Source organism: Heterocephalus glaber, unplaced genomic scaffold (assembly GCF_053883595.1).
Source record: "Heterocephalus glaber isolate CG9 unplaced genomic scaffold, H.glaber_assembly_v1.0 deba00001790, whole genome shotgun sequence".
NCBI classification, from domain to species: Eukaryota; Metazoa; Chordata; class Mammalia; order Rodentia; family Bathyergidae; genus Heterocephalus; species Heterocephalus glaber.
Window position 1 is genome coordinate 75,081 of NW_028258473.1, and position 12,074 is coordinate 87,154.

The 12,074-nt window shown below is 44.7% G+C and overlaps 1 protein-coding gene across 1 annotated transcript; it reads left to right on the top strand.

Annotated features, from left to right (window-relative positions):
* The first annotated feature begins 421 nt into the window (after positions 1–421).
* Positions 422–12,028, top strand: Awat2 (acyl-CoA wax alcohol acyltransferase 2). Its single transcript, XM_021249864.2, has 6 exons — positions 422–9,169; positions 9,537–9,607; positions 9,802–10,006; positions 10,200–10,374; positions 11,026–11,225; positions 11,430–12,028. The coding sequence occupies exons 1-5, from the start codon at positions 8,959–8,961 to the stop codon at positions 11,201–11,203; spliced, it is 840 nt and encodes a 279-aa protein (XP_021105523.1). The 5' UTR covers positions 422–8,958; the 3' UTR covers positions 11,204–11,225; positions 11,430–12,028.
* Positions 12,029–12,074: the final 46 nt, after the last annotated feature.

Here is a 12,074-nt window from a genome sequence, read left to right on the forward strand (position 1 = left end):
TATAATTAGGTAATTTCTATCATCTGTCTTCCCTCACCGGAATGTAAACTTCTCAAAAGCATAAATTTGTTTTAGTTTATTTTCTTCAGTGATGTAACTCAGTTATCTAGAACAATGTCTGGTATAAACCATGTCCTATCTGAACCCTGGGCTCCTTCCTGCCTATTACTCCCTCCATCATTCCAGTATGACCTTGGAGGCCTCTCAAGAGCTTCACTCCCACTCACTTACTTCCTTTTCTGGGGCTTCATCCAGGTGTGCAAGGGAGTGTCACAATGTCAGCCCAGGCTGAGCTCAAGTACAGGTAGGCAGGCAGTTGGAAGGAAATGGACAAGCAGAGGCAGTATGTGATGTTGCAATCCTGTGGAGGAGTGTGACAGGTGTGTGTTGGGGGGTGGAGACTGGGCAGCTGCTGGAGAAGAAAGTATGAAAAGAGGAAACATCCAAGGCCACTGAGCAGTCAGGGCTGGCCAGCCGAAGAACACTTACCTAGAGCCACTGGAATCCTAGAATAATGTTCTTGCCCTCCAAAAAGGATCTCAAGGCCGCGCTGGAGGTCTTTGCTGTTTTCCAGTGGGCCTTCAGTGTCTTCCTTATCAGTGAGTCTTCAGGCTTTGGTAAAGGGTGACCAACCATCCTGGCTTGCTTGGGATTGAAGAAATTCAATGCTGAAATTGGGGTAGTCCCAGTCAAACCAGAACAATTGGTCACCCTGGTCCATGGCCTGACCCACCTGGGCATGGTGTTTGTGAGATCTGTGAGTGATCAGGTGAGCATGTGTGCATTCATATGGGTGTGTGCCTATGCAGAGGGTGTGTACATGCACATGTGTTTGCATGTGCCTGTGGCAGGTGGGTAGGCTAAACCTTCCTGGGTCTATGCTGGGTGTGGAGGGCATGTTATGGGATGATGGGGAGCAGTTCTACTGAGACTGGCCAAGGAGAAGGGCTTGACAACAACCACAGGATTAAGCAAACCATCAGTGAGAGTGCCTTGACCTGATGGTACAGGGAGGCTCTGGAAACCTGTCATCCAGAGGAATTCAACCATTCATCCATCCATCCATCTCCCCAACACTTATACCACAAACTTTGTGCAAGTTGCTTACATTTCTGGCTATTTTGTTCTAGATGCTGAAACAAGCTGGCGGGGGGGGGGGGGCGTGGAAAAAATCTTGCCTCTCAAGTGGTTCGTATGAGTACTGGCTGAGTCAAGGGCATTTAATTAAGGGACCTTTTAAGCTACCTGGGAATAAAGAATGTAGGCAGGCCCTCAGAACTTGAAGCTGGCACAGAAGCATGCCAATGAAGAGGGAGGGTGGCCATTCTTTACCTCAGCTCACCACCAGGCTAGAAGCCAGGGAACAGAGAGCATTGAGTGGGTACTAGTAGCCCCTAATACTAAAAAGAACAGTATAAATTAATTAAGGGATGATGGAAAAACTAGAAGAGACCAAGGAGATCTTTGTACTGTGTATTTTCACATCTATTATTTCATTTTAGCTTATGCCAATCTTATCGGGTAGAAGCTATTATTGTGCATAATAATTCATGCTCACAGCTACACACACATAATGATAGCTAACACTCACTAGAATTAGCTAAAGTTATTTGCTCCCTTTGTTCATGCCAGGTGCTGTTCTAAGCACCTTATTATGGCTAACAATCTGCATTGTAAAGACAACAGAGCTGAAGTCCATGGTGTAGAAGTGGTCTTTCCAAGGTTACATGGCTAGGATGTGTCTGGGAGTGGCGTTCACAAGGGCCTGAGACCAGCCTATGAGCTCTTTTCTTGTCCTTTGCATTTGCCCACTCACTGCTGTTTGGGAGGCTGGGTGTGGAAACTGGAGTAGGAGGAAGCCAGGCCTTTTGGAAATATCAAAGGTCCTCAATGCAAGGTGGAAAAGACTAGCTCAGAATGGTCTCATACTGAAGGTAGGGGACCCAGCTATGTTGCCCCCCTGCTATGCAAGCCAGGTAAGCACTCTCCTCAGTAAAAGCTGAGTTCTCTATCTGGCAGGAGGGGCAACCATCCTCACTGTCATCCCTCCAGCTGCTGGGTCTCAAAAAATTGGAGGTGAATGTGCCAGGAAGAAAATTGCGAAAGAGCAGTTTCCCTGTCTGGATTGTGGCTTCTTCCACATGGTTAACAAGATTTTTTGATCTTAGCTCCAGGGTTCTTAGAAATTTGAGTCAACAACCTTGCACCACCTGTATCCAGTTCTTGCCTGTACGTGTTGCTCTGATGCAGAAGCTTAATGATACTGGGTTTGGTTCTATAGGTTTTCATACCCTGCGTTTGAAAGGCTTGGAACCAGAAGAGCTTCAGATTTCAGAATCAGAGGAGGGTTGGAATATGCATACCCAAACTGCAATATCTTGGGTGTGGGACCCGAGTCTAAAGGTGAAATTTATTTATGTTTCATCTATACTGTGTACACACAGTCTGGAGGTAATTTTATGCAATATTTCTAGTACAACTGTATTTTGATTGTGATGGTCTCATGAAGTGAGGTGTGGAATTTTCTACTTGTGGTATCATGTCAGGGCTAAAAAAGTTTAAGATTTTGGAATATTTTGGATTTTGGATTTTCAGATTGAGGATGCCAAACCTGTATTGTCTTTTCTTTCTTTCTTTGCAGTGCTGGAAATCAAACCCAGGGTATTATGCATGGTAGGTAGGCTGGAGCTCTACAACAGAGCCACATCCTCAGCCTTGTATTGTCTTTTGGGAGTTTTTCTACTTTCTCCAGATTTGGCTTGTTACCAGCCTTCCCCTCCTATCACTGTACCTCTGTTCCCACACGACAACCGAGTCCCCAAAGCCTAAGATCTGACACTGCATTGGGAGAGAAGAATGATCATTTCTTGAAGGCCACTATGAGCCAGGCCCCACGAAGGCCTGGCACCTCTCCTTCTTTTATCTGATTCCCAATCTCACTCCTCAGAGATAACCACTGTTAACGTTTTATTTTTGCACAAATAGCCAGAAGTGATGGAGATTATGTACAAATGCATATACATATATGTCTACACACATACATGGATATGGATATGTGATATGTGATATGTGACATGTGATATATATATATATATATATATATATATCTCCAAGAGGCAGTATAATATGAATGTTGAAAATACACTCTCTGGTTCCAGATTGCCTGTGTTCAAATCTGTGCAACCTTTAGCAAATTATTTATCCTCTCTGAGTCTTGTTTCCCTCCTTTGTAAAGTAGGTGTATTTAGGGTACACTAACCAGATTAGTCTAGGTATACTTTGAGAATACATTAGCCCTGAAATTTAAGTGGCTTAAGTCAGCAAATGTTTATTTCTTATTCATGTAGAAGACCACAACAGGTCAGTGGCAGTCTCTGCTCACAGTGGACAATAAATGCTCAGGCTGACAGAGGCACTACCAAATTGTGATGCTGAAAAATGTAGTTTCGGGGCCTAACAAAGCACAGGAAGGAAAGCAAGAATTGGAAGTGATAAAAATGAATCAAGTCCTTACTTTGAACTTCCTTAGTTATGAATGAGGTTGAACATCTTTTTGTATGTTCATCACCAGTTAGTATTTTTTTCTCTGTTAACTGCCCATCTGTGACCTATGTCCATTTTTCTATTGAATTTGAGCTGCTTCTTGAATGACAAATAAGTGAAGAAAGGGTGGGCATTGCAGGCAAACAGTGGGAAGCACATGACCAGGCTAGGTTGGGGGGAGAGCCTTGGGCAGTGCAGGGGCTGCTAGTGGCTACGTAACATGGGAAATGGAAGGCACGGAATTGGCACCTGATACATATTATTAAAATAATCAAATAGGGAAGAAACAGAAGAATGAGGAGGAAGGCAGGGGAAAGACTGTATGAGGCATTAAAAACCCAGGAAAGATGTTTGAACTTTTCTCTAAGGACCTTGTGGAGCCAGGATAGGATATGGCCCAGGGTGATGGCATAAGATTTGCATTTCTGAGAGCTTGTTAGAGCTCTATGCAGCAAAAGGATTATAGGAAGACTGGAGTGGAGCAGCAATGCTGGGTAGGAGTTTGAGAGATGGTGGTGATTTGGGTCAGGCCAGTAGTGATGGGGATGGAGAGGAAAAGAAAGATTCAAGAACTGGAGAAGTAATATGACTTGATGATCAGAAGATGCCAGTGAGAGAAAAAAAAGAAAGCATGACAGAGGGTTCAGTCAGGCGTGGTGGTGCACGCCTGTAATCCTAGCACTCAGGAGGCTGAGGCAGGAGGATTGCTGTGAGTTCGAGGCCAGCCTAGGCTACAGAGCGAGTTCAAGGACAGCCTGAGCTACATAGCGAGACCCTGTCTCAAAAAAAAACCCCAAAACCCAAACAACAACAACAAAGACTGAGGGTTCTGGTCCCCAGGGTGAGCTGGGGGGTGGGCGGAGGAGCAGACGATGTTAAGAAGGAGAGTGGTTGAAAGGGGCATGAGTACAGAGAAAAAACTGTACCAGAGGACTTTTTTTGTTTGTTTTGTTTCTGGGGATCAAATCTGAGCCTTTGTTGTTCTGAGATACATCCCTAGCTATTTTTTATTTTTAGACAGAGTCTTGCTAAGTTTTCCAGGCTGGGCTTGAACTTGTGATCCTCCTGCCTCAAACCCTCAGAGTGTGGGGATTGCAGGTGTGCACCACTATGCCTGGTCCAGAGGATTTTTAATTAGGGCCTGGCTCTGGGGTGTACTGAGAGGCAGTATGGGGCAGGAAGAAGAGCTCTAGGCCCTGGGGCATATGTGGGCTCCAGGGCTGTCTCCTCCCTTCCCAGCTCATGTAGGGCAGGTGGGGCAAATGGCTCTGTGCCCCTCCTCAGCTGTCCACTCTAAAGTGGAATTGTATTTATTTGGACTGTAAAGGCCTTGAGAGAAGGCCATCAAAACAAGTCTGTAAAGAAGATAGGGAAGACATTGATATTTTAATTTCCATTTTAGAGATGAGGAACTGAAGTTTGTCAATGTCTTTGATCACACACATGGTAAATTGTAGATACAGGGCTCATCCCATGGCAGGGTGTGCCACCTAGGACCATACTTACAAGATGTCCTAACACTGGGTTTGAGCAAAGCCTAAGGGAAAGTGGGAGGTACCCTCTGGACTAGATTAGTGCCTCTCTTTAATCCTCAAAGTCAATAGCTTTAGGGATGGGATTTAGCTCAGTGGTTCCACTGCCTGACTTGCAAGTGCAAGGTCCTGAGTTCGATCCCCAGTACCAAAAAAAAAAAAACCTCAATAACTTTATTGGGCCCATACTGAGAACCCACAACTGCATTCCTTTGCTCTGTCCTTAGTTATTTTTCCCAGAGGTAGTCAGTCATTTTCAATTTTTTTAGTTCTTTTTGTCTGCTATTTACTTCCATATTTCTAAATTTTACTATTTGGAATTTCTAAATATTACTATTTTTTGATACAGCAATTTTAGACATTGTCCATTGACTTTCTGATATGGAAGATGAAAATTTGACTCTACACAATATTGATATAATTTCCTCCTCTCCCTCCTCCCAAATTTGTTATAGGACAGATTTTAGTTAAATACCTGACTATGAGTAGAGAATATTATTGACAACTGAGCCATTTAGTGTACTAGGATTAAATTTCCTTTTTTGTGTGACCTATTTTTCCTGTTGTTAGAAATTAACACATTTTAAATTTATTTTATCTATTAGATATCTATTAGTTATCACTAATTTATCCCAGACTCTTCACAGACAAATTAATCTCTCCAAGTGTCCAAACACATCAGGAATCTATAAGTCTCCTTACTCTTATTTCCATGAGGACATCGCAGCTGGAACCCAGCATCTTCCTGACACAGTGTGGCTTCATGCAAAGCTGTCACTTCCAAGGGACTTGAGAAAACTTGGTACAGAATTAAAAAATATGTTTATACTCAGAGATATGCAAATGTCAGCCTTGTAGTTGCACATCTTCAAGAGTGAGTGTTTCCTCAAATTCTTTTGTCCTAGGGGCCTTGCTCACTTCTCCTAGCCTTGGTCTTGCTCAGTTTCCTTTTTTATCAGACCCCTTTTTTCCTGTACCCCATGCCTTCCTTTTTCTTGCCTAGCATGTGAGGGAGGATGGTACTGCATATCGGTAGCCCAGGAAAAGATCCAAATGCAAAATCTGAAGTATGATTTCCATTGAATGCATATCACTGCTGCACTGTCATAAAGTTGAAATACCATAGGTCGAACTGTCATAAGTTGGGGACCATTTGTATTTGAACCTAGGATCTCTTTGGTTCAGTTACTTCAGAGAATAATCATCCCATTGACCAGTAGTTTAAAGGAGGAGAGGGAACCTGGGTTTCTAATTCCTTGGCAGAAATTCAACTAATCCTCCGACTTTTGAGCCTGTGCATTGTCCTTGCCTTTTGTGACACCTGCTCTCTCCACATTCCAAATCTTTTCTTGATTTTCCAGTGCAAGCAGGCTTGCTTCTTTTCTTTTTGAAGTTTCCATCATTCTTTTAATCTTGTAGAACCAGCAAAAGTTTTTAATTTAAAAGTTAAGACATGAAAATTTTATTTTATTAATTTTATTGGTACATTTTACGTATACAATATAATGACATTCATCATTGGAAATTTGCACCTTTACATAATCTCTCTTGGTTCTTATTTTTTTCCCATTCCCCTGCCCTCCCTACAACCCCTCAGTCCCTCCCTAGTTACAAAGATTTTGTTTCCAGTTTTTCATTTTCTCACATTAATTCCATTCCCTTCTTTCCTTTCCCCTCCCCCTCCCACTTCCTCTTCCCCTTTTCTTCCTATTTCACATTATCTATTATACTGTTTAGTCCTTGCAAAAGCAATTCTAGGCAACAGAGACATGGCAGGGGGTATCACAAACCCCAACTCGACACTATACTACAACGCTACTGTGAAAAAAACAGCATGGTACTGGCAAAGAAACACAGTTGAGGACCAGTGGAAGAGATTAGAAGATATAAAAACAACTCCAGACACACTCAGCCACCTAATCTTTGAAAAAGGAGGCAAACACCCTCACTGGAGGAAAGATAGCCTCTTTAATAAATGGTGCTGGAAAAATTGGGTTTCAACTTGCCAAAGATTAAAACTAGATCTATATCTCTCACCATGCACTAAACTAAAATTAAAATAGATTAAAGATCTAAATATTAAAATAGAAATGCTGAACCGGCTGGAACAGAGGTTAGGTAGAACTCTTGAAGACATTGGTGTAGGAAAAGATTTTATGAACAAAACCTCAGTTGCCCATGAACTAGCACAATCAACAAGGGGGATCTCTTCTTATTGAAAAGCTTCTGCACAGCAAGAGAAACCACCAGCAGTGTGAAGAGACAACCCACAATGTGGGAAAAAGTTTTCACCTGCTGTTCCTCAAAGATCTACTATCTAGAATCTATAAAGAACTTTAAAAAATCAGACCTCCCAAATTTAAAGACCCAATCTGAAAATGGGCATCTGAAATGAACAGATATTTCTCAGACAAAGAAGTAGAAATAGCAAATAACCTTATGAAAAAATGTTCAACATCACTGGTCATTCGAGAGATGCAAATGAAAACAAGGCTGAGAGTCCACCTCACCCCAGAAAGAATGGCTGCTATCACGAAATCAACCAACAACCAATGCTGGTGGGGCTGTGGGGAAAGAGGAACCCTGCTCCACTGCTGGTGGGAGTGTAGACTGGTGCAACCACTGTGGAAATCAGTATGGAGATACCTCAAAGAACTAGGACTGGAAGTCCCATTTGACCCAGCTATTCCCCTGCTGGGTATCTTCCCCAAAGAATTAAAAGAATCATACCACAGTGATATATGTGCATCCATGTTCATAGCAGCACAGTTTGTAATTGCTTGGAAGCAGCCCAATTGCCCATCAACTGGAGACTGGATAAAGAAAACGTGTTTTTTAAAAATAAAATGGAGTACTACTCAGCCATAAAAAATGAGAAACTAGGGACATTTATAGCTAAATGAATGCACATTGAGGCAATACTCTTAAGTGAAATAAATAGGACACACATGTGTAAATACGGAATAGTTTCTCTAGTGTGAGAAACTGAAAGTGTAAATAAGGACTAAAAGGTATAACAGATAATGTGAAATAGGAAGAAAAGGCTTGCTTCTTGTAGGCAGGTATCCTTACAGGTAACTACATTTCAGCTTTCTTTGTTCTAAACCAGTTACTTCTTCACTTTAGAGCATGTAAATATTTTGCTATCTCACATCTACTGTTGGCACCTTATTTTCTTTCTCCTTATGGATCTGTATTTTTAAAAACATTTTTAGCAAGTTTTCATGGGGCTCCAGCAATGAGTCAAGAAAAAAACTTGTGATCAATCTGGTATGTTCAATTAAAAGTTGCTTTTGTCTTCTCTAAACTTTATTTTGACACAATTTTATTCACGGCTGCTTTAAAAATTGAGTCCAGTAATAATTCCAAGTAAACTTGATTCCTCATGACTCATCTCTAGTAACTTTCCTAATATTGTAATCTGTAGAATTCTTATTTTATTGGAGCTTAATGTGGCCCAGTGTCTTTTTCTAGTTCAGTTTATATTGTCCTTTGTTTCTTGCGTGCCTTCTTTGCACTCTCAACCTTGTTGCAGGTAGATCTCCACTTTCTCTTAAATCTCCTTCATTGATCTTCACAAGCAGATGCAGAGAGGAGAAATGAGTTGGAAGAAAGCTGTCTGAGGACTCTTGGACTCTGGTGGTCACCAGTGGCCCCCGGCCATTAAACACCCTTCATTCATTCAGAACTTAGCAAGTTGCTAGGGCAGGTCCTGAGGGTAGAGGGCTCACTGTGAGAAGCACAGCCAGGGAAGAAAACACCTTGCCTTCTAGATCCAAGTCAGGGTCCCAAGGCCAGAGAACAGAGGGTGGCTGGGATATGGGCATGTGGGCCATGTGCCATGGTGAGGAAGAGAGAGCAGTGAGCAGTCTTGGGTGAGACCATGTGTGACCATGGGATGGCAGAACTCGGGAAACTTGGGAGAGAGGGTCAGTGTGCTGGGCTGTCCACAATCCATTCACTCTGGGCTGGGCTCCCTCTAGTAACCATGGTGATCCTTGGCAACCTCTACCTACTGGCGTTCACATCATACTGGCTTGTCACTGTGTTCATTTGCATCTGGCTGGCTTTTGACTGGAAGACCCCTGAGCGAGGTAAGGGCCCTACTGGGCTGGGTTGCCACCTGCTACCTGCTCTTCCCTTTTCTCACCTTTTGATTGTGAGAGGCTCTGGCCAATTCCCAGAAGACTCTCAGTCTGTCCCTCCCTGGGCTAGAGCTGAGGGAAATGGTCCTTTGAGGGTGTTGGAAAGGCCACCCAATCTGAATGGGAGTGGGCTAGGGGAGGGGCAACTAATGAAGCAGAACTTAACTTGTTATAAATTGCCCTGGACATGCTCATGCTGTTCGTTACTTGCGAGGCCAGGAAAGAGCAAAAGGTGAGAGCACCCTGTGGCGTTCCAGAAGGCCTGGCAGAGGACAGTGGGGCTGAACACATCTTGGTTGCATTGTGCTGCTTACAGGTGGCCGCCGATTCAACTGTGTAAGGCAGTGGAGACTGTGGAGACACTACTGCAATTACTTCCCTAACAAGGTGAGTAGCTCAGCCCCGATTCTGGTGCCAGCAGTTGGGTCATGGAGGCCTGTGAGAGTGACTCCCCCCTGAGAGTTTTACATTACCCAACCCGAATAGTGGGACCCAGAAGCCCTTTCCCTTCCAGATCTCTGGCCTAAAGAGGAGATCACTTCCCTGGCTATAGCACCCCCTCACTCCACTTTCCTCTACAGCTTTTGAAGACTCGTGATATCTCCCCCAGCCACAACTACATCCTTGTTTGCCACCCTCATGGGCTCATGTCTCATGCATGCTTTGGCAATTTTGCCACTGAAGCCACGGGCTTCTCCAAGATCTTTCCTGGCATCACCTCCTATACGCTCACACTAGGAGCCTTTTTCTGGTTGCCTTTCTTGAGAGACTATGTAATGTCTGCAGGTGAGTGGGCTCAAAGTTGGGAGGATGGGTGACAGCAAGGCCAGCTCTGTAATCCTCTCTGGCTGCCCTCGGCTCACCTCCCTGAGATGGGGCTCCTTGCTCTCCCCCACCTTTGAAGAGGGAAAGATTGAGGGAGGAAAGTTAGGAAGATTGGGAAGTGGCCAGTGACCTCTTGGCTTTTTCTGCCCACCAGGGATCTGCTCTGTGAGCCAATCCTCCATGGACTTTCTGCTTACCCATAAAGGCAAAGGAAACATGCTCATTGTGGTGGTTGGTGGCCTGGCTGAGTGCAGATACAGCCTGCCAGGGTCTTCCACCCTGGTCTTGAAAAACCAATTCGACTTTGTGCGCATGGCCCTTCGGCACGGGTAAGGACAACTCTGGTCAAAAGGCAGGGTGGTAGAGGATCCAAAAGCCCAGTGGTGAGTGAGGGAGGAGTTCTGAAGAAATAGTATCCAAGGAGGAAGTATATGATTCATTATGATGAACTAGATCCATCATAAACATATACAATTGTTATTTATCAATTTAAAATAATTAAAAGAAAAAAGAAGGGGAGGAAAGCCAGCTCTGGGTTGGAGTAGAACCAGGGCCAGGTCCTAGAGGCATTTTTTGCTCCTGAAGAAAGGGTTGAGGGCCAACCTTCAGTGTCCTCTCTCTCCAATCTGGGCCAGTTCCTCTATACAAAGGGACTGGCTACAACTCCGGTTCAGAGACATGACGCATGTGGGGTAAAGGGAAGTCATGTGAAATAGCCCTTGGGTCTTATCATACAGTAATTCATGCCGGGGGACTCCCAGGAGTTTCTGGGCTTGCTTCCTTTCGGTTGCTACTGCTTTGTCCCCACAGGCAGCCTGGGCTAGGCCACAGACCCCCTCCACAACCAGGACCTAGGCACAGCTGGGCTGGGGTCTGGGGAGCCTGGGAGTTGACCCAGAGACCACTGGTGGTCAGGATATCTGGCATTCAGCAGGGTCTTTATCTTTCTGGGCATTAAATGACATACTTTTCCTCTGCAGGGTGGCTCTAATCCCTGCCTATTCCTTTGGGGAGACAGAACTCTACAATCAGCACATTTTCAGTCCTGGGGGATTGGTCAACTGCTTCCAGAAGTGGTTCCAGAGTCTAGTACACATCTACCCTTGTGCTTTCTATGGGCGTGGCTTCACCGAGAACTCCCGGGGCTTTCTGCCCTAGGCTCAGTCTATAACCACCATTGGTGAGTGAGCCCTTCTGCTGGCAGTCTTGGTCTAGGATCCAGGATCCTGTTCGGAGGCTGCGCTCAGAGGCAGGGAGGCTGGCTAAGATGAGTGACAGGTTGGGGATGAGGGTGGGGAGAAGGTGGGCTTGAGGCCTGGAGCCCATTCTGAGCAGTGAGCTACACTGATGCTTTTCCTTTTTCCTTCTCTGTCTTCCCTGGCAGACGGGGAGCCTCTATCACTGCCCAAGATTGAGAACCCAAGCCAGGCAGATGTGACTAAGTACCACGAACTCTATATTGATGCCCTACGTAAACTGTTTGACAAGCATAAGACCAAATTTGGAATCTCAGAGACCCAGGAGCTGGAGATAATTTGACACTCATCCCCAGCAGCCTCACAGCCTTGCTGGAAGGTGAAGAACTGGTAGAAATAGGAGGACAAGTTCCGTTTGGGCTTCCACTCCTAATATGACCAGTCTTCATTACAGGGTGGGGGGGCTGTCCATCTGCTTTTTTTGGTACCCATTTTTTCCACTTCTTTCTCTTAGCTCTTACCTTTTCCTTGGGGATATGACCCTAAGAGGTCCTAGGGGAGAGGTGTCCTGAAGGCTCCTTCATGGGGGCACCAAAATTGAGGAAACCAGTGGACAGAATAAAATGCCACCTTCTGATACTGTGTCCCAACTAGTCTGTTTGGGGGGCTGTAGGGTCCCCACACATATCTTCTTTCTCTAGCTCTCCAACAGCCCCATGTCCTGGCAAGGAGACTCTTCCAGGATCAGATGCCTTGAGAGCTAGTGGGCTCTGAGTTCAGGCTCTACCACCTTCAAGTCATGTGACTTTGGGGCAGTCACCTACCTCTGAGGC